This window comes from Rhinoraja longicauda, chromosome 4 (assembly GCF_053455715.1).
Source record: "Rhinoraja longicauda isolate Sanriku21f chromosome 4, sRhiLon1.1, whole genome shotgun sequence".
Taxonomy (NCBI): domain Eukaryota; kingdom Metazoa; phylum Chordata; class Chondrichthyes; order Rajiformes; family Arhynchobatidae; genus Rhinoraja; species Rhinoraja longicauda.
Window position 1 is genome coordinate 91,443,986 of NC_135956.1, and position 21,451 is coordinate 91,465,436.

The 21,451-nt window shown below is 50.0% G+C and overlaps 1 protein-coding gene across 2 annotated transcripts in view; it reads right to left on the reverse strand.

Annotated features, from left to right (window-relative positions):
* ptpn23a (protein tyrosine phosphatase, non-receptor type 23, a) overlaps window positions 1-20,240 on the reverse strand; it is a 77,374-nt gene extending 57,134 nt beyond the window's left edge. For both annotated transcript variants that reach the window (XM_078398385.1, XM_078398384.1), the window contains exons 1-6: window positions 20,138-20,240; window positions 9,215-9,289; window positions 6,884-7,011; window positions 5,168-5,244; window positions 1,793-1,842; window positions 162-293 (exon numbers count right to left, since the gene is read on the reverse strand). In XM_078398385.1, coding sequence (XP_078254511.1) covers window positions 162-293; window positions 1,793-1,842; window positions 5,168-5,244; window positions 6,884-7,011; window positions 9,215-9,289; window positions 20,138-20,221 — 546 coding nt within the window. In that variant the 5' untranslated portion in view covers window positions 20,222-20,240. The remainder of the gene's footprint in view (window positions 1-161; window positions 294-1,792; window positions 1,843-5,167; window positions 5,245-6,883; window positions 7,012-9,214; window positions 9,290-20,137) is intronic.
* Between the last annotated feature and the right edge of the window lie 1,211 nt (window positions 20,241-21,451).

A 21,451-nucleotide genomic window follows, 5' to 3' on the forward strand; every position in this document is an offset into this window, starting at 1 on the left:
CACCCTGTGTGTGAAAAGGTTACCCCTCGGATCCCTATTAAATCTTTTCCCCTTCACCTTGAACCTATGTCCTCTGGTCCTCGATTCCCCTACCCTGGGCATCTACCCGATCTATTCCTCTCGTGATTTTGTACACTGTCTGCTCCTGAACATTAACTTACCAGCATGAGATTGATGTTGAGGTTGAGGATCTGGTGGCTCATGTCGACGCTGAACGAGTGACTGAAGTGATCACGCAAGTAGGTGAAAGCTCCCGCCGAACACTGGAAGTGCGTACAAGAAACCTTCATACCCTGCAATGGGACAGCGGAAATCAATCATTGTGTGTCTCGTGGACTCGGACAACTCCCATTCATTTTCCAGACACACTTTATTTACAAGTAGGGAAAAACTGCAGGTGCCGGTTAAAATCGAAGTTAGACACAAAATCCTGGGGTAACTCAGCGGGTCAGGCAGCATCTCGGGAGAGATGGAATGGGTGACGTTTCGGGCCGAGAGCCTTCTTCAGACTGATTCGGGAGAGAAGGAATGGGTGACGTTTCGGGTCGAGACCTTTCTTCAGTCTGAAGAAGGGTCTCCAACCGAAACGCCGCCCATTCCTTCTCTCCTGAGATGCTGCCTGACCTGCTGAGTTACTCCAGCATTTTGTGTCTATCCTACACTTTATTTACTGGTGCCCAAGGGGAACAGCACTCTCCCACACACTGCACTACTCTGAAATTCCAATTTCAACGGTCAACCTTTTATACAGATTTTGACCTTTGAAATTGTGCGCACTTTCTAATTTCTTATCATCAATAACAATACGTTCTCAAAACATTAATATACAAATGCAATAACACTAACAGACGATAGACAAGAGGTGCAGGAGGAGGCCATTCGGCCCTTCGAGCCAGCACCGCCAATCACTGTGATCACGGCTGAACATCCACAATCAGTACCTGTTCCTGCCTTCTCCCCGTATCTCTTGACTCCGCTAACTTTAAGAGCTTTGTCTAACTCTAATACAAGTAAACTTACATGCTATTTAATCCTTTATTTGATTTTCAATGTCAAGGAATACCCATCCCAAAACATTGGGCTACGTCAATGAATACCAATCAGGAACAATGATGTGCGTCAATGAATGCCTGAAGGTTGTTGTGCTGTACAGCTATCCTAACCTTTGTCATACTGCAGTTTCCACATACACCGACCAGCCAAAACATCAAGACCACTGACAGGCCAAGTGAATAACATTGGTTATCTTGTTACAATGGCACCTGTCAAGGGGTGAAGTTGATGTGTTGGATGCAGGAGAAATGGGCAGGAGTAAAGACCTGAGCGACTTTGACAAGGGCCCAAATTGTTCTGGCCAGACGACTGGGTCAGAGCATCTCTGAAACGGCAAGGCTTGTGGGGTGCTCCCGGTCAGCAGTGGTGAGTACCGACCGACAGTGGTCCGAGGAGGGACAAACCACAAACCGGCGACAGACAGGGTGTTGGGCGCCCAAGGCTCATCGATGCGCGAGGGCAACGAAGGCTATCCCGTCTGGTCCGAACCGACAGAAGGTCGACTGTGGCACAAGTCACAGAGAATGTTAATGGTGGTGGCGGGAGGAATGTGTCACAATACACAGTGCATCGCACCCTGCTGCGTATGGGGCTGCACACGGAGGACCAGCAGCATATTAGGCAGATGGGCAGAACGATTTGGCTCATCAGGTCATAATGTTTTGGCTGTATGCAGTGAGCCTAAAAGGCAGTCTTTACGACTAGTCGAGTTTCACAATTCATGGTATGTACCCCCTACCTCCTCCGTAACTCTGTTGTCCACGGCTCCAAGCATTGAGTGAAGGGCTCCTGGAAGCAAAACAAATGATAACCAGCTCAGTATCTTAGTCATTCACAACCCCGTCCCTGATGTAATTATGCCAATTAAGCATTAAATTAAATTGGGCAGCACAGTTGGTGCAGCCACTTCCTCACAACACCAGAGACTCAGCTTCCATCCTGATCTCGGGTGCTGGCTACGTTTGGACTTTGTACATTTGCCCCATGACCACATGTATGCTCCGGTTTCATAAGGTCATGAGGAAGGTTAGAAGGATGAGAGGCGATCTTATCGAAACGTATAAGATTATTAAGGGGTTGGACACGTTAAGAGGCAGGAGACATGTTCCCAATGTTGGGGGAGTCCAGAACAAGGGGCCACAGTTTAAGAATAAGGGGTAGGCCATTTAGAACGGAGATGAGGAAAAACTTTTTCAGTCAGAGAGTTGTAAATCTGTGGAATTCTCTGCCTCAGAAGGCAGTGGAGGCCAATTCTCTGAATGCATTCAAGAGAGAGCTAGATAGAGCTCTTAAGGATAGCGGAGTCAGGGGGTATGGGGAGAAGGCAGGAACGGGGTACTGATTGAGAATGATCAGCCATGATCACATTGAATAGCGGTGCTGGCTCGAAGGGCCGAATGCCTCCTCCTGCACCTATTGTCTATTGAATAGGAGTAGAATTAGGCCATTCGGCCCATCATGTCTACTCTACCAGTCAATCACGGCTGAACCATCTCTCCCTCCTAACCCCATTCTCCTGCCTTCTCCCCATAACCCCTGACACCTGCACTAATCAACAATCTATCTATTTATCTCTGCCTTAAAAATATCCACTGATTTGGCCTCCACAGCCTTCTGTGGCAAAGAATCCCACAGATTCACCACACAGTTTCCTCCCACATCCCAAAGACGTGGGGGTTTCTGGGATAATTGGCCCTCCGTAAATTGCCTCCTTGTGTGTAGGGAGTGGATGAGAAAGTGGGACAACATGGAACTGGTGTGAACGGGTGATCGCCGGTCAGCACGGACTCGGTGGGCCGAAGGGCCTGTTTCCGCGCTGTATCTTTAAACTAAACTAATAATGGGGGAAGCCTCACAATGGCGGCATCCGAAAAAGGATTCTAAAGAGAACATTAAGTTAACTTCCAAAATACAACACAAAATGTTTCATTAAGGAAACTAACCAAAATTATCAACAACATTTGTTTGGGGGAATGGAGTGGGTGAGTGGGGATAGGGGGGTTGAGGGGGGATGGAGTGGGTGAGTGGGGATAGGGGGGTTGAGGGGGGATGGAGTGGGTGAGTGGGGATAGGGGGGTTGAGGGGGGATGGAGTGGGTGAGTGGGGATAGGGGGGTTGAGGGGGGATGGAGTGGGTGAGTGGGGATAGGGGGGTTGAGGGGGGATGGAGTGGGTGAGTGGGGATAGGGGGGTTGAGGGGGGATGGAGTGGGTGAGTGGGGATAGGGGGGTTGAGGGGGGATGGAGTGGGTGAGTGGGGGGGGGGGAGGGAGGATAAGGGGGGTTGAGGGGGATAGAGTGGGTGTGGGGGAGAGGGGGGGATAAGGGGGGTTGAGGGGGGATGGAGTGGAAAGTGGGGGAATAAGGGGCGGATGGAGGGGGAGGGAAGGGGGGGATAAGGGGGGTTGAAGTGGGTGAGTGGGGGGGAGGGGAGGGATAAGGGGGGTTGAGGGGGGATGGAGTGGGTGAGTGGGGGGGGAGGGGAAGGGGGGAAGAGGGGGAGGGGAGGGTGCTAGACCAAAGCAGCAGAGGTTTGTGGGGTTGAGTGGGGGATGGAGTGGATGAGTGGGGGGGGGGAGGAGGGGAAGGGGGAAGAGGGGGAGGGGAGGGTGCTAGACCAAAGCAGGAGAGGTTTGTGGGGTTGAGTGGGGGATGGAGTGGATGAGTGGGGGCTGAGGGGGTTGAGGGGGGATGGAGTGGGTGTGTGGCTGGGGGGAGGGGAGGAGGGGGTTGAGGGGGGGTAGAGTGAGGGAGTGGGGAAGTGGTGGGGGGAAGAGGAGGGTGCTAGACCAATGCAGGAGAGGTTTGTGGGGTTGAGGGGGGGGATGGAGTGGGTGTGGGGGGAGGGGAGGAGGGGGTTGAGGGGGGATGGAGTGGGTGTGTGGCGGGGGGAGGAGAGGAGGGGTAGAGTGAGGGAGTGGGTGAGTGAGGGGGAGGGGGAGTGAGGGGGAGGGGAAGTGGGGGAGAAGAGGGTCCTGGACCAATGCAGGGGAGGTTTGGGCCCAACAGGTCCAAGCGGTCTAATTATTTAAAAATGGAGCATTCAGTAAAAATAAAATCAGTGCAGTAAGTTTAAATATGGCAAGTTCATGCTTACCATTTAGACTTTACTTTAGACTTGAGATACAGCGCGGAAACAGGCCCTTCGGCCCAACGGGTCCGCACCGACCAGCGATCCCCGCACACTAACACTATCCTAAACTCACCAGGGACATTTTTTATAATTACCAAACCAATTAACCTACAAACCTGCACGTCTTTGGAGTGTGGGAGGAAACCGAAGATCTCAGAGAAAACCCACGCAAGTCACGGGGAGAACGTACAAACTCCGTACAGACGGCACCTGTAGTCGGGATGGAACCCGGGTCTCCGGCGCTGCATTTGCTGTAAGGCGGCAACTCTACCGCTGTGCCACTGTGCCGACCTAAATTTACATTGGCATCCACATATAACAGTGAATGGTTATGCTATCGACTAATATATTGACAGCTAAAATATTAATTATTCAAATTCTCCGTGGAACTTTCCAAATCCTATATCTGAAGTATATTTTGAGCACTGTGTGCAGTTTGGATCACAGCCATCTGTGGCAATGAATTCCACAGATTCACCACAGACCCCCGAGAGTAATATCAACATTTTGAGAATGTGTTTAACACGTGAAAATAAAGGGGCAAATAAAAGAACTAAAGGCCGGCACGGTGGCGCAGCGGTAGATTTGCTGCACCAGAGACCCGGGTTCGATCCCGACTACGGGTGCTGTCTGTACGGAGTTTGTACGTTCTCCCCGTGACCTGCGTGGGTTTTCTCCGGGTGCTCCGGTTTCCTCCGACACTCCAAAGACGTGCAGGTTTGTGGGTTAATTGGCTTGGTGTAAATGTAAATTGGCCCCAGTGTGTGTAGGATAGTGTTAGTGTGCAAGGATAACAGAGGGGAAGAAGCTGTTCCTGATTCTGGTGGTGCGCACTCTCAAGCTTCTGTACCTCCTCTCGGACATGAGAGTGCGCTGGTCGGCGCGGACCCGGTGGGCCGAAGGGCCTGTTTCCGCGCTGTATCTCCAAAACTAAACAACACTAAATCATTGTCTAAAATCTTTCCAGTACAGTGGCTACTTACCTAGATTGTAGAGAATGCAGGCCTGTTCATAGCAAATCTCGTCCACCGTTACTGCTTTCCCCGAAAAGATTTCAGTCCTGTAATTTCAACAAGCACGTCAGGATGTCAGTACATACACGCACTCCGCTACATTGCAGACATGGGTAGTAACAAAGACCTGGATACGTGAACGTTCAATGCGCTTTCAGACACCTTAGTCACGTAAAGCAAGTAACAATAGCTTTTTATTCACGCATTCAGGGGTGGGAGAGCAACCCACTCAAAGGTCCGATCCAAGGTCCCACTCAAAGGTCCGATCCAAATCCCTGCTTATTTATACCGGGAAGGGGGGGGGGGGGGGGAGGGGGGGGGGAGGGGGAGGGGGGAGGTCCCATACCTCTTTCATCACCAGTACCCTTGAAACAAAGCCCCTCGAGTTAGCACATGCCCGGACATGCCCCACTGCACTTACACACTTAACCCTTTCAGTCCCGAAACTCTTTCAGATAGAACACAAAGTGCGCAAACAGTGCTGCAAATAACAAATGTCACAGGACACAGCTTTAAGATGAGAGGGTCAAAGTTTAAAGGAGGCTAGACCAGGTGGACCCGTTGGGCCCAAACCTCTCCTGCATTGGTGCAGCACCCTCTCCTCCCCCCTCCCTCACCCTCCACCCCCCTCCCTAAGAGATTGATTTAAACTTTAAAATGTGAATAACTTTAAAAATATAACACCGATTTCAATGAAACTTCTTCCATTAGCACCAAAGGGACGACGTTGAGTAAGGTGGGCCTAAAATTGTCACGCTATCATGTACTGTTTTGGCTGTAGTTCAGGAACAAACAAACAGACTAACGAGTTTTAGTATATAGATAGATGTGCAGGGGCAAGTTATTTATTTTTACACACACACAGGTAGATAGGAGAGTGGCGTTCAAGGGAATGTTAGAGGCATATGGGATTGGAGGGATATGGATCATGCACAACCAGATGAGATTAGTTCAACTTGGGATCATGTTTGGCACGGACATTGTGGGCCGAAGGGCCTGTTCCTGTGCTGTGCTGTTGCCTCGATATGATATGGCAGAACCTTTAATGATCCCAGGAGGGAAATTGATCTGCCAACAGTGATAAAACACAAGATAGATGAAACACGAAATTAAAGTGACAAGTGGAAAGGATTGGGGATGTGCAAAGATTTGGGGGGGGGGGGGGGGGAGAAGGGGAGTCAGTGCCTATCGGTGGGCAGGTGACAACACCTGACCTCCAGAAGAAAAAAACCGAAAACCCAGCACTGGCCAAACCTTGGGAAAAAAAACTGCAGATCCGGGTTTAAATCGAAGGTAGACACAAAATGCTGGAGTAACTCAGCGAGTCAGGCAGCCTCTCGGGAGAGAAGGAATGGGTGATGTTTCGGGTCTTCCGTCTGAAGAAGGGTCTTGAACTGAAACGTCACCCATTCCTTCTCTCCCGAGATGCTGCCTGACCTGCTGAGTTACTCCAGCCCTCTGTGAAACGTCACCTATCCATGTTCTCCACAGATGCTGCCTGACCCGCTGAGTTACTCCAGCACTCTGTGAAACATCACCTATCCATGTTCTCCACAGATGCTGCCTGACCCGCTGAGTTACTCCAGCACTCTGTGAAACGTCACCTATCCATGTTCTCCTCAGATGCTGCCTGACCCGCTGAGTTACTCCAGCACTCTGTGTCCACTGGCCAAACCTCGTTCTCACCATGTGATGGGTACGGCTGCCTCCTCTCCTGACCCCATAGGGACACGGCTCTGTAGATAGTGAAGCTGCCCAAAGTACTTCCTCAGTGTGCTGCATCCTTCAAAGTCTCTCGTTACATTCACCGCACTCTGCAATGCAATCATAAACGGTCGTGTTGAACACATGCCAAATCAGGACAGGCGGCACAGTGGCGCAGCGGTAGAGTTGCTGCCTTACAGCGAATGCAGCGCCGGACTACAGGCTACATCCGGACTACAGGCGCCGTCTGTACGGAGTTTGTACGTTCTCCCTGTGACCTGCGTGGGTTTTCTCCGAGATAGAAACATAGAAAATAGGTGCAGAAGTAGACCATTCGCCCCTTCGAGCCTGTACGCACCGCCATTCAATATGATCATGGCTGATCATCCAACTCAGTATCCTGTACCTGCCTTCGCTCCATACCCCCTGATCCCTTTAGCCACAAGAGCCACATCTAACTCCCTCTTAAATATAACCAATGAACTGGCCTCAACTACCTTCTGTGGCAGAGAATTCCACAGATTCACCACTCCCTGTGTGAAAAAAAACTTTCTCATCTCGGTCCTAAAAGACTTCCCCCTTATCCTTAAACTGTGACCCCTTGTTCTGGACTTCCCCAACATCGGGAACAATCTTCCTGCATCTAGCCTGTCCAACCCCTTAAGAATTTTGTAAATTTCTATAAGATCCCCCCTCAATCTTCTAAATTCCAGCGAGTACAAGCCGAGTCTATCCAGACTTTCTTCATATGAAAGTCCTGCCATCCCAGGAATCAATCTGGTGAACCTTCTCTGTACTCTCTCTGTGGCAAGAATGTCTTTCCTCAGATTAGGAGACCAAAACTATATTTGGTTTCCTCCCACATTCCAAAGACTTGCAGGTTTGTAGGTTAATTGGCTTGGTAAATGTAAACATTGTCCTTAGTGGGTGTAGGATAGTGTTAGTGTGCGGGGATCGCAGGTCGGTGCGGATCCGGTGGGCTGAAAGGGCGTTTCCACGCTGCATCTCTAAACTAAACTAAATTAAGACATACAAATGCTTTCACATTCCGTTTCTTTTACCTCGAGGTCTCCTAGAAACGTCAAATCTCACTGCCTATGAGGTGAGAAATACAAGCTGGAGGCAAGCCTATAAACTCATGAAAATCAGCAGGGAACGGCATTTCCTCATCTAAGATTTGACATCCAACTTATTAGAGCAGGGCAACCAGAACTGCAGATAATGTTCCAAATGTGGCCCTAACAACATCTTACTTTAGTTCCAAGATAAGACACAAAATGGTGGTGTAACTCAGCAGGACAGGCAGCATCTCTGGAGAGAAGGAATGGGTGACGTTTCAGGGTCAAGACCCTTCTTCAGTCATGAGCCGACAGTTTAAGAATAAGGGGTAGGCCATTTAGAACGGAGATGAGGAAAAACCTTTTCAGTCAGAGTTGTGAATCTGTGGAATTCTCTGCCTCAGAAGGCAGTGGAGGCCAATTCTCTGAATGCAATCAAGAGAGAGCTAGATAGAGCTCTTAAGGATAGCGGAGTCAGGGGGTATGGGGAGAAGGCAGGAACGGGGTACTGATTGAGAATGATCAGCCACGATCACATTGAATGGCGGTGCTGGCTCGAAGGGCCGAATGGCCTCCTCCTGCACCTATTGTCTATTGTCACCCATTCCTTCTCTTCGGAGATGCTGCCTGTCCCGCTGAGTTACTCCAGCTTTTCGTGTCTATCTTCGGTTTAAACCAGCATCTGCACTTCCTTCCGACACATCTTAGTTTAGTTTACAGATGCAGTGTGGACGCAGGCGTTGTGGCCCACCGAGTCCACGATGACCAGCGATCACCCCGTACACTAGCACTATCCTACACATACTAGGGATCATTTACAATTTTTACCAAAGCCAATTAACCTACATGTCTGCGCGTCGTTGGAGTGTGGGAGGAAACCCACGCAGGTCACGGGGAGAACGTACAAACTCCGTAAAGGCAGCGCCCGCAGTCAGGATCAAAGCCGGGTCTCTGGCGCTGAAAAGCAGCAACTCTACCGCTGCGCCACCGTGCCGCCCTAATCAATTACGGCTGGCAGCAAAATCAAGAACTTGGGTTTGACTGTCACGGTACATTAAGTCGATGCAAAACAAGGAACCGGTGTAGTTGGAAAAGTGCTGCCCATTACATTTTGTTATTTAAATTACTTTCAAAGTTTTTTTAAAAAACGCGCCAGAGAGCGTGGACAGAAAAAAATTAACTCTCGGAAAATGTTTCAAATGAAATCAAGGGAGTTTTGGTGTGAAACAGCTAAAGACAATCGTTTGGCACCCACCTGTCTGAGCTGATCAAGCTTCTTCAGTTCTTCACTGTAGGTGTCTGGGTTTTCACCATAATGCTTCAAAATGTACTGGAAAAAATAGGAAACTAAATCAGCACCACAAAAAATTATTTTCCACAATATTTTTCTCTCTTATTTAAAACACTTTAGTCAGAAGGTGGTGAATCTGTGGAATTCATTCCCATAGAAGTCTGTTGAGGCCATCAGTGGATATTTTTAAGGCTGAGATAGATAGATTCTCAATTACTGCGGGTGTCGGGGGTTATGGGGAGAAGGCAGGAGAATAAGGTTGGGAGGGAGAGATAGATCAGCCGTGATTGAATGGCGGAGTAGACTTGATGGGCCGAATGGCCAAAGTCTGCTCCCATCACTTATGAACTTTGAGATACATAACAAACAGAAGACCTCTTCATGACGTTGGGTCTGATGACTTTCAGAAGTGTACCTAGTTTTGGGATAACATTTAATCAGCCTATCATATCTTGCACGTATTATAAATCATGCAGGTTCCCTGAAACGTAACTGTAATTATCAAAAAAAAACAACAGCCACTTTCAAACGTCAAGACTGTTAATTGTCGTTAGAGATATCACTCAGAAACAGGTTCCTCAGCCAATCCAGTCCGTACCGACCAGCGACCACCGTACACTAGCACAATCCAGTCTACACCGACCAGCGACCACCCCGTACACTAGCACAATCCAGTCTACACCGACCAGCGACCAGCGACCACCCCGTACACTAGCACAATCCAGTCTACACTGACCAGCGACCACCCCGTACACTAGCACAATCCAGTCTACACCGACCAGCGACCACCCCGTACACTAGCACAATCCAGTCTACACCGACCAGCGACCACCCCGTACACTAGCACAATCCAGTCTACACCGACCAGCAACCACCCCGTACACTAGCACAATCCAGTCTACACCGATCAGTGGTCACCCCGTACACTAGCACAATCCAGTCTACACCGATCAGTGGTCACCCCGTACACTAGCACAATCCAGTCTACACCGACCAGCGACCACCCCGTACACTAGCACAATCCAGTCTACACCGACCAGCGACCACCCCGTACACTAGCACAATCCAGTCTACACCGACCAGCGACCACCCCGTACACTAGCACAATCCAGTCTACACCGACCAGCGACCACCCCGTACACTAGCACAATCCAGTCTACACCGACCAGCGACCACCCCGTACACTAGCACAATCCAGTCTACACCGATCAGCGACCACCCCGTACACTAGCACAATCCAGTCCGCACCGATCAGCGACCACCCCGTACACTAGCACAATCCAGTCTACACCGATCAGTGGTCACCCCGTACAATTGTCCCAATGGACAATTACAATTTTACCAAAACCAATTAACCTAGAAAACTGCATGTATTTGGAGTGTGGGAGGAAACCAGAGCACAATAGACAATAGGTGCAGGAGTAGGCCATTCAGCCCTTCGAGCCAGCACCGCCATTCAATGCGATCATGGCTGATCACTCTCAATCAGTACCCCGTTCCTGCCTTCTCCCCATACCCCCTCACTCCGCTATCCTTAAGAGCTCTATCCAGCTCTCTCTTGAAAGCATCCAACGAACTGGCCTCCACTGCCTTCTGAGGCAGAGAATTCCACACCTTCACCACTCTCTGACTGAAAAAGTTCTTCCTCATCTCCGTTCTAAATGGCCTACCCCTTATTCTTAAACTGTGGCCCCTTGTTCTGGACTCCCCCAACATTGGGAACATGTTTCCTGCCTCTAATGTGTCCAATCCCCTAATTATCTTATATGTTTCAATAAGATCCCCCCTCATCCTTCTAAATTCCAGTGTATACAAACCTAGTCGCTCGAGTCTTTCAACATATGACAGTCCCGCCATTCCGGGAATTAACCCCTCAATAGCAAGAATATCCTTCCTCAAATTTGGAGACCAAAACTGCACACAGTACTCCAGGTGCGGTCTCACCAGGGCCCGGTACAACTGTAGAAGGACCTCTTTGCTCCTATACTCAACTCCTCTTGTTATGAAGGCCAACATTCCATTGGCTTTCTTCACTGCCTGCTGTACCTGCATGCTTCCTTTCAGTGACTGATGCACTAGGACACCCAGATCTCGTTGAACATCCCCTCTTCCTAACTTGACACCATTCAGATAATAATCTGCCTTTCTATTCTTACTTCCAAAGTGAATAACCTCACACTTATCTACATTAAACTGCATCTGCCATGTATCTGTCCAAGTCACCCTGCAGCCTTATTGCATCTTCCTCACAATTCACACTACCCCCCAGCTTAGTATCATCTGCAAATTTGCTAATGGTACTTTTAATCCCTTCATCTAAGTCATTAATGTATATCGTAAATAGCTGCGGTCCCAGCACCGAGCCTTGCGGTACCCCACTGGTCACTGCCTGCCATTCCGAAAGGGACCTATTTACCCCACTCTCTGCTTTCTGTCTGTCAACCAATTTTCTATCCATGTCAGTACCCTACCCCCAATACCATGTGCTCTAATTTTGCCCACTAATCTCCAATGTGGGAGCTTGTCGAAGGCTTTCTGAAAGCACCTGGAGAAAACCCATGCAGGTCACAGGGAGAAGGTACAAACTCCGTACAGACAGCACCCGTAGTCAGGATGGAACCCGGGTCTCTGGCGCTGTGAGGCAGCAGCTCTACCCGCTGCAACACTGTGCAGTCTATGCACTGTCATACACACTGGCAACTAAACATTGAAATTCTTACTTGTCGCAGCTTTACAGGCCCCTTAATACAAGAACACACAACTAAATATACAATAACCAATAATTCAATAACTTCATAATCAGTCATTCTAGGTAAGGCAAAGCATAATTGTGCAAAAAGAAAGCCCATAGAACAACCAAACTCAAAATAGGGGAATAACGTTTAGTGCAAAAAGTAAAGCCAGCAAAGTCTGATCCAGGATAGTCCAAGGGTCACCAAAGAGGTAGATAGTAGTTCAGCACTGCTCTCTGGTTGCGGTTGGACGATTCAGTTGCCTGATAACAGCTGGGAAGTAGTTGTCCCTGACTTTTCACTGCAGTCTGCACTTTTCACCATCATCTTGATTAATACAAGTGTTTCGTGATCAGTGCGGGTGTCAGAGGTCATGGGGAGAAGGCAGGAGAATGGGGTTTGGAGGGAGAGATAAATCAGAGTAAAGAGGTCCTTCTGCAGTTGTACAGGGCTCTGGTGAGACCACATCTGGAGTATTGTGTGCAGTTTTGGTCTCATAATTTGAGGCAGTGCAGCGTAGGTTCACGAGGTTAATCCCCGGGATGGCGGAACTGACATATGAGGAAAGATTGGAAAGACTGGGCTTGTATTCACTGGAATTTAGAAGGATGAGGGGGGATCTTATAGAAACATATAAAATTATAAAAGAACTGAACAAGCCAGATGCAGGAAGAATGTTCCCAGAACCAGGGGCCACACAGTCTAAGAATAATGGGGAGGCCATTTAAAATTGAGGTGAGAAAAAAACTTTTTCACCAAGAGAGTTGTGAATTTGTGGAATTCTCTGCCACAGAAGGCAGTGGAGGCCAATTCACTGGATGAATTTAAAAGAGAGTTAGATAGAGCTCTAGGGGCTAGTGGAATCAAGGAATATGGGGAGAAGGCAGGCACGGGTTACTGATTGTGGATGATCAGCCATGATCCCAATGAATGGCGGTGCTGGCTTGAAGGGCCAAATGGCCTCCTCCTGCACCTTTTCGATGTCTGCACTTTCCTCCCCACTATCTTGATTATTACAGGTGATTCTTGATTAGTGCGGGTGTCAGGGGTTATGGGGAGAAGGCAGGAGAATGGGGTTCGGAGGGAGAGATTGATGTGCCATGATTGAATGGCGGAGTAGACTTGATGGGCCGAATGGCCTAATTCTACTATTACCTATGACCTTATGACTATCAGCGGTCATGGTGGCGCAGCGGGAGAGTTGCTGCCTTATAGCGAATGCAGCGCCGGAGACCCGGGTTCCATCCCCACTATTGGTGCCGTCTGTACGGAGTTTGCACGTTCTCCCCGTGACCTGCGTCCCTAGTGTGTGTAGGATAGTGTTAGTGTGCGGGAATCGCTGGGCGGCGCGGACCTGGTGGGCCGAAGGGCATGTTTCCGCGCTGTATCTCTAAATCTAAAAAAAAAACACACAATGTTTCAACCATTAGGACGATCTTCCCGTGCAATCAAGACAGAGCTTTAAAAAGCAAAGCTTCCCTTTCCTGAATTCCGATTATCATGCAGATAAAGCAATGAACTCGAAGTAAATATGTTTTTTTAAACTTTGCTCATATGCAACCACTTTGGATTTTGGAAATCAGCAAAGTATTGGCGGAACGAGTGTGTGAAAGGAAGCGATAATGATTTGACTTTCACACGAGACATTATTATACAAGATATTTGTCTCTATCCTGTGCTGAAATAACTGGTATCCTGTTTCTTGAATTTTGTTTTAATTTGTCGTCCGTTTTTGAGTCAACAGTTTTTGGCCAATGGAATTTTTTTTAGTTATCTTTTGTCTTCAACTGTTCTTGAAAATATTAAATATTAGATCCCTCACCTGACCATACTTTTAGCATGAGATAACTTAATTAGTGTAAGAAAATAACTGCAGGTGCTGGTACAAATCGAAGGTATTTATTCACAAAATGCTGGAGTAACTCAGCAGGTCAGGCAGCATCTCAGGAGAGAAGGAATGGGTGACGTTTCAGATCGAAGGGTCTCGACCCGAAACGTCACCCATTCCTTCTCTCCCGAGATGCTGCGTAACCTAATTAGTAGATTGATTCAGGAATCCTACCACAACCAGTGAGCAGTGCTGAACTACCATCTACCTCATTGGTGACTCTCTGACTATCCTTCAGTCTGAAGAAGGGTCTCGACCCGAAACGTCACCCATTCCTTCTCTCCAGAGATGCTGCCTGTCCCGCTGAGTTACTCCAGCATTTTGTGTCTATCTTGATCAGACTTTGCTGGCTTTCCCTTGCACTAAACGTTATTCCCTCCTATATCCTCCAGCATTTTGTGTCTACCTTCATTTGAACCAGCATCCGCAGTTATTTTCCACCACATCGTGCCGCTCCACTGAGATTTCTCCTCAAGGTATGTCCACTTTGAAGAAGTTCTCCTCCTCTCTTCGACGAGAGTTTAGCAACATGCTCTCTCACTGCTCCCCCTCTGTGATTCCTCCTGCCCTCCAACTCTCTCCCACCAGTCTGCAGTTGTACAGGGCCCTAGTGAGACCACACCTTGTACATTGTACAATATACAAGCTCAAGACTGACAAGACTATTCTACATGCGTTTTGTGTCTCTATTCCTTGGAGCGCAGGAGGGTGAGGGGAGATCTTATAGAGGTGTATAAGATCATGAGAGGAATAGATCGGGTAGATGCACAGAGTCTCTTGCCCAGAGTGGGTGAATCGAGGAACAGGCTGCCACAGGAGATAGTTGAGGCCCTCCATGACACTTAGTCCGAAGAAAGGGTCTTGACCCGAAAAGTCATCTATTCGTTCTCTCCAGAGATGGATAATGTAGACAATACAATAGATGCAGGAGTAGGCCCTTCGCGCCAGCACCACCATTCAATGCGATCATGGCTGATCATCCACAATCAGTACCCTGTTCCTGCCTTCTCCCCATACCCCCTGACTCCGCTATCCTTAAGAGCTCTATCTAGCTCTCTCTTGAATGCATTCAGAGAATTGGCCTCCACTGTCTTCTGAGGCAGAGAATTCCACAGATTCACAACTCTCTGACTGAAAAAGTTTTTCCTCATCTCCGTTCTAAATGGCCTACCCCTTATTCTTAAAATGTGGCCACTTGTTCTGGACTCCCCCAACATTGGGAACATGTTTCCTGCCTCTAACGTGTCCAACCCCTTAATAATCTTATATGTTTCGATAAGATCCCCTCTCATCCTTCTAAATTCCAGTGTATACAAGCCTAGTCGCTCCAGTCTTTCAACATATGACAGTCCCGCCATTCCGGGAATTAACCTAGTAAACCTACGCTGCACGCCCTCAATAGCAAGAATATTCCAGTTTTTTATAATTCAGAGTTTGTAAGATAAAACTGAGTTATGAAAAAAATGCTTCCACGTGAGGTCACACACGTGACCAGTCATATTTGACCTCTGAGCCTAAACAAACATTGTCAGTATAACATATAAAAATTTCACCTGATAAACCTCAACATACACAAGTCATATATACAGCACAAAACAATATACCTGTAATGCTTTCAGAATTAGAAGCGATGTATTCCACAATTTCTCATACGTGACTAAGAATGGCCTATCAGATGCACCAGCTCTCAGTTCTGAACAAAGGACACTTCGAGATCTAATCTATCTTTTAAAATTCTCGTAAACCCGTCTCAAACTCCAACAGTTTTTTATAATTCCAACCACTACGGCAATCTAAGTTCTCAAAATGTAACGCACGATACAACGGTTGAAAACAATTTATTGATTTGAGCAGTCGAGAGTCTAAGCTGGCGTAGGAAGGAACTGCAGATGCTGGTTTAAATCGAAGCTAGACACAAAATGCTGGAGAAACTCAGCGGGACAGACATTGTCCATTGTCAGAGTGAGGCCCAGCGCAAATTGGAGGAACAGCACCTCATATTTTACTTGGGAAGTTTACACCCCAGCGGTATGAACATTGACGTCTCTAACTTCAGAAGGCCCTTGCTTTCCCTCTCTATCCCCTCCCCCTTCCCAGTTCTCCCACTAGTCTTCCTGTCTCCGACTACATTCTACCTTTGTCCCGTCCCCTTCCCTGACATCAGTCTGAAGAAGGGTCTCGTCCCGAAACGTCACCCATTCCTTCTCTCCAGATTCTGCCTGACCCGCTGAGTTACTCCAGCACTCTGTGAAACGTCACCTATCCATGTTCTCCAGAGATGCTGCCTGACCCGCTGAGTTACTCCAGCACTCTGTGAAACGTCACCTATCCATGTTCTCCAGAGATGCTGCCTGACCCGCTGAGTTACTCCAGCACTCTGTGAAACGTCACCTATCCATGTTCTCCAGAGATGCTGCCTGACCCGCTGAGTTACTCCAGCACTCTGTGAAACGTCACCTATCCATGTTCTCCACAGATGCTGCCTGACCCGCTGAGTTACTCCAGCACTCTGTGAAACGTCACCTATCCATGTTCTCCACAGATGCTGCCTGACCCGCTGAGTTACTCCGGCATTTTGTGTCTATCTCCAGGATGGTGAGCAGCCACCCTGGTGTCAGGGTCCAGGACATCTCTGAGCAGCTGCACTACATCCTCAAGGGGGAGGGGAGGGGGGGGGGGGGGTAACCAGAGATCTCTGTGCATGTTGGCACAAATGACATAAGCAGGAAAAGGGAAGAGAACCTGCGCTGCTAAATGAATATGGGGTTAGGCAAAAGGGAAAAACACAGGACTACCATGGTAGTAATCTCCAGATTACTTCCAGTGCCATGTGCTGGTCAGGGTAGAACAGGAAACATAAAAAAATAGGTGCAGGAGTAGGCCATTCGGCCCTTTGAGCCAGCCCCTTTTTTAATTAATCAATTTCTAAACACAACTAAATCCAAAATATCGATTTCTCTTCCAATCACACCTTCCCCTTCCACCCCTTTCTGCTTAGACCTCTATCCATGACTCCCTAGTTTGTTAAACATAGAAAATAAGTGCAGATGGCCATTTGGCCCTTTGAGCCAGCACCGCCATTCAATATGATCACGGCTGATCATCCACAATCAGTAACCCGTTCCTGCTTTCGCCCCAAATCCCTTGATTCCGTTAGTCCACAGAGAGCTAAATCTAACTCTCTCTTGAAAACATCCAGTGAATTGACCTCCACTGCCTTCTGTGGCAGAGATTTCCACAGGCAAAGGATAGGACAGGTGAATACAAACTGAGCAGTTGGTACAGCACGCAGGGATGCAGATTTTTGGACCACTGGGTGATCTCTTCTGGGGCAGAGGTGACCCGTACGAGAATGATGGGCTGCATCTGAATTGGAGGGGGACCAAAAACCTGCAGGCAGCTTGAAAGCGTTCAGAAAAGATTTACGAGGATGTTGCCAGGACTAGAGGGTGTGAGCTACAGGGAGAGGTTGAGCAGGCTGGGTCTCTATTCCTTGGAGCGCAGGAGGATGAGGAGAGATCTTATGAAGAAGTACAAAATGATGAGAGGAATAGATCGGGTAGATGCACAGAGTCTCTTGCCCAGAGTAGGGGAATCGAGGACCAGAGGACGTAGGTTCAAGGTGAAGAGGAAAAGATTTAATAGGAATCCGAGGGGTATTTTTTTCACACAAAGAGTGGTGGGTGTATGGAACAAGCTGCAAGAGGAGGTAGTTGAGGCTGGGACTATCCCATTGTTTGAGAAACAGTTGGACAGGTACATGGATAGGACAGGTTTGGAGGGATATGGACCAGACGCAGGCAGGTGGGACTAGGGTAGCTGGGACATTTAGCAGGTGGGACTAGTGTAGCTGTGTGGGCAAGTTGGGCCGAAGGGCCTGCTTCCACACTGTTTCATTCTAGGACTCTGACTCTAGGTCTGTTAGTGCTACATAGGTGGGTTTAAAGTAGTTTGGCCGGGGGGGGACCGAATGCAAGACTGAGGCAGGCGAGAGGCTAGTAGTCGGTGTGGATGGTGATAAAAGAAAGTTCAGCGGACAGAATAGGCAGGAGCGTGGCAGAGAGTGGGGAAGGTCTGTTGGTCTTCAATGCAAGGGGGCTGATTAGTAAAGGTGGAAGCACTCAGGGCGAGGAGAGGTGTGAGACTGACCAGCAAGAGTCTCTGACCCATATCCCTGGGAATGAGCAGCAAAATTCACTGGATGTTTTCAAGAGAGAGCTAGATCTATGTGCAGGAAGGAACTGCAAATGCTGGTTTAAACCGAAGATAGACACAAAATGCTGGAGTAACTCAGCGGGACAGGCAGCATCTCTGGAGAGGAGGAATGGGTGACGTTTCGGGTTCTGAACAAGGGTCTCGACCTGTAACGTCACCCATTCCTTTTCTCCAGAGATGCTGCCTGTCCCGCTGAGTTACTCCAGCATTTTGTATCTATTGAGAGTTAGATTTAGCTCTTAGGGCTAACGGAATCAAGGGGTATGGGGAGAAAGCAGGAACGAGCTACTGATTTTGGATGATCAGCCGTGATCATATTGAATGGCGGTGCTGGCTCAAACGGCTGAATGGCCTCCTCCTGCACCTGTTTTCTATGTTTTGAAGTCTTCAGAGGGTCAGGTTAGTGCATAAAATCACGAGGGGATCGATAGGGTGAACGCACAGAATCGTTTACCCAGGGTAGAGGAATCAAGAACCAGAGGACACAGGTTTAAGGTGAGAGGGAAAAAAATTAATAGGAACCTGAGGGGCAACTTTTTCACACAGAGGGTGGTGAATGGAACGAGCTGCCAGAGGGGGTAGTTGAGGTTGGGACGAGAACAACATTTAAAAGGCATTTGGACAGGTGCATGGATAGGACAGGTTTAGAGGGATCTCTGTGCGCCTGATCTTTAGTTCCTCTTTTGTTCCTCTCTCTTTGTTTTCCATATCTCTGATCGCTGACTGTCTCTGATCCCTCTATCCTCTCTCTCTGATTGTCTGTCTGTCTGTTTGCCTCCCTCTCTCCCCTTATCTCCTCCTCTCTCTACTCTTATTTATCCCCTTCCCTCTCCTTCTCTCCCTATCTCTCCCCCTCATCTCTCCCCCTCACCTCTTCCCCACCCCATCCCTTCCCCCAACCTTCCACCTCCCCTCCCTTTCTCGACCTCTCCCCTCATCACTTCCCCGCCCCACCCTCCCCCTCCCTCCTTCTCACCCTCGCCCCTCTCCCCACCCTCTCTCCCCCCTCTTCTCCCCATCATTTCTTCCCTCCATCCCCACCTCCCCCATCCTCTCTCCCTCCTTCCCCCTCCTCCCACCCTCTCTCCCCTCTTCCCCCTTCTACCTCCCCTCTCCCTTTCTCCCCTCATCCTCCTCTCCCCCTATCTGCCCTCATTCTCCCCACCCTCCTCCCCATCTTTCCTCCTCCCTCTCCACCTCCATCTTCCCCATCCTCCTCTTTCCCTCCTTCCCCCCTCATCCTCCCGTCTCCCCCTCCTCCCTCTCCTCACTTACTCTCCCCTCATCTCCCCATCTCCCCTCTTCCTCCCCATCTCCCTCTCTCCCCTCTTCCTCTTCTCTCACCCTCCCTCTTCCTCCCATCCCCCTCTCTCCCCACCCTCCCCCCTCTCTCTCCCCTTCCCCCCCCTCTCCTTCCTCCCCTCATCTCCCCATCCCTTCTACCTCCTCCCCCCCTCTCCCCTCCCTCCCCTCATCTCTCCATATCCCCATCCCCTCCCCACCCCCCTCTCTTCCCCATCCTCTCCTCTCTCTTCCCTTCCTTTCCTTCCCAACCCTACCCTCCTCATCCTCCCTTTCTCCCTCTCTCTTCCCCCCATCCTCCCCACCCTCTTTCTCTTTCTCTCCCCCCACTGTCCTCCCCCTCCCTTCTACCTGTCCCTCCTCTCCCCTCCCCCGCTCCCTCCCTCCTCTCTCTCCCCTCCCTCCCTCCTCCCCCTCTTCTCACCTGCTTTCTCCCCTCCTCCCCCAGTCTGTCCTCCCCCTCCCTCTCCCCTCCTCTCTCTCTCCCCTCCTCAACCTCCCTCACCCTCCCCCCTATCTCTCCCCCTCCCTCCCCTCTCCCCCCTCACCCTCTCCCCCTCCCTCTCTCCCCCTCCCCCTCCCCCTCCCCCCTCCTCAACCTCCCCCCCACCCTCCTCAACCTCCCCCCCCCCCCTCCTCAACCTCCCCCCCCCCCTCCTCAACCTCCCCCCCCGTTGCCCCTCCCCCCCCGTTGCCCCCTCCCCTCCCCTCCCCCCTCCTCAACCTCCCCCCCCCCCCCGGGCCGCGCACCTGTGTGACGGCGGCGGCGAAGGGGAAGTCGCCGGCCTCCTTCAGGTCGAGCCAGATCATCGGCATCCGCGGCACGGCCTCCATCTTGTCCCCGCGCCGCGCCGCCCCGCCGGAAATCGCAGCGCATTCTGGGGGTTGTAGTCCCTCCCCCCCCCTCCGCCGGAACTCCGCCCCCGCCGCCGGAAACCGCAGCGCATTCTGGGGGCTGTAGTCCCCCACCACCCCCCAGGTAGCCAGGGCTGAACACTCACCTGTGCAGGTAGCCAGTGGTGTGGCGTACACTTGTGCAGGTAGCCAGTGGTGTGGCGTACACCTGTGCAGGTAGCCCGCGGTGTGGCGTACACCTGTGCAGGTAGCCAGTGGTGTGGCAAACACCTGTGCAGGTAGCCCGTGGTGTGGCGTACACCTGTGCAGTTAGCCCGTGGTGTGGCGTACACCTGTGCAAGTAGCCCGTGTGTACGTAGCCGTGTGTAGGTAGCCAGTGGTGTGGCGTACATCTGTGCAGGTAACCCGTGGTGTGGCGTACACCTGTGCAGGTAGCCCGTGGTGTGGCGTACACCTGTGCAGGTAGCCAGTGGTGTGGCGTGCTCCTGTGCAGGTAGCCAGTGGTGTGCTGCAGACAGGTACAGGTGCTCATTGTCGTGGTGCACAACCTGTACAGATGGCCAGGGCTGAACACTCACCTGTGCAGGTAGTCAGTGGTGTGCTGCAGACAGGTACAGGTGCTCATTATTGTGGTGCACAACCTGTACAGATGGACAGGGCTGAACACTCACCTGTACAGGTAGCCAGTGGTGTGGCGTACACCTGTGCAGGTAGCCAATGGTGTGGTGTAGACATGTACAGGTGCTCATTGTTACATAGAAACATAGAAAATAGGTGCAGGAGGAGGCCATTCGGCCCTTCGAGCCAGCACCGCCATTCATTGTGATCATGGCTGATCATCCACAATCAGTAACCCGTGCCTGCCTTCTCCCCATATCCCTTGATTCCACTAGCCCCTAGAGCTCTATCTAACTCTCTCTTAAATCCATCCAGTGATTTGGCCTCCACTGCCCTCTGTGGCAGAGAATTCCACAAATTCACAACTCTGGGTGAAAAGGTTTCTTCTCACCTGAGTTTTAAATGGCCTCCCCTTTATTCTTAGACTGTGGTCCCTGGTTCTGGACTCCCCCAACATTGGGAACATTTTTCCTGCATCTAGCTTGTCCAGTCCTTTTATAATTTTATACGTCTCTATAAGATCGCCTCTCATCCTTCTAAACTCCTGTGAATACAAGCCTAGTCTTTTCAATCTTTCCTCATATGACAGTC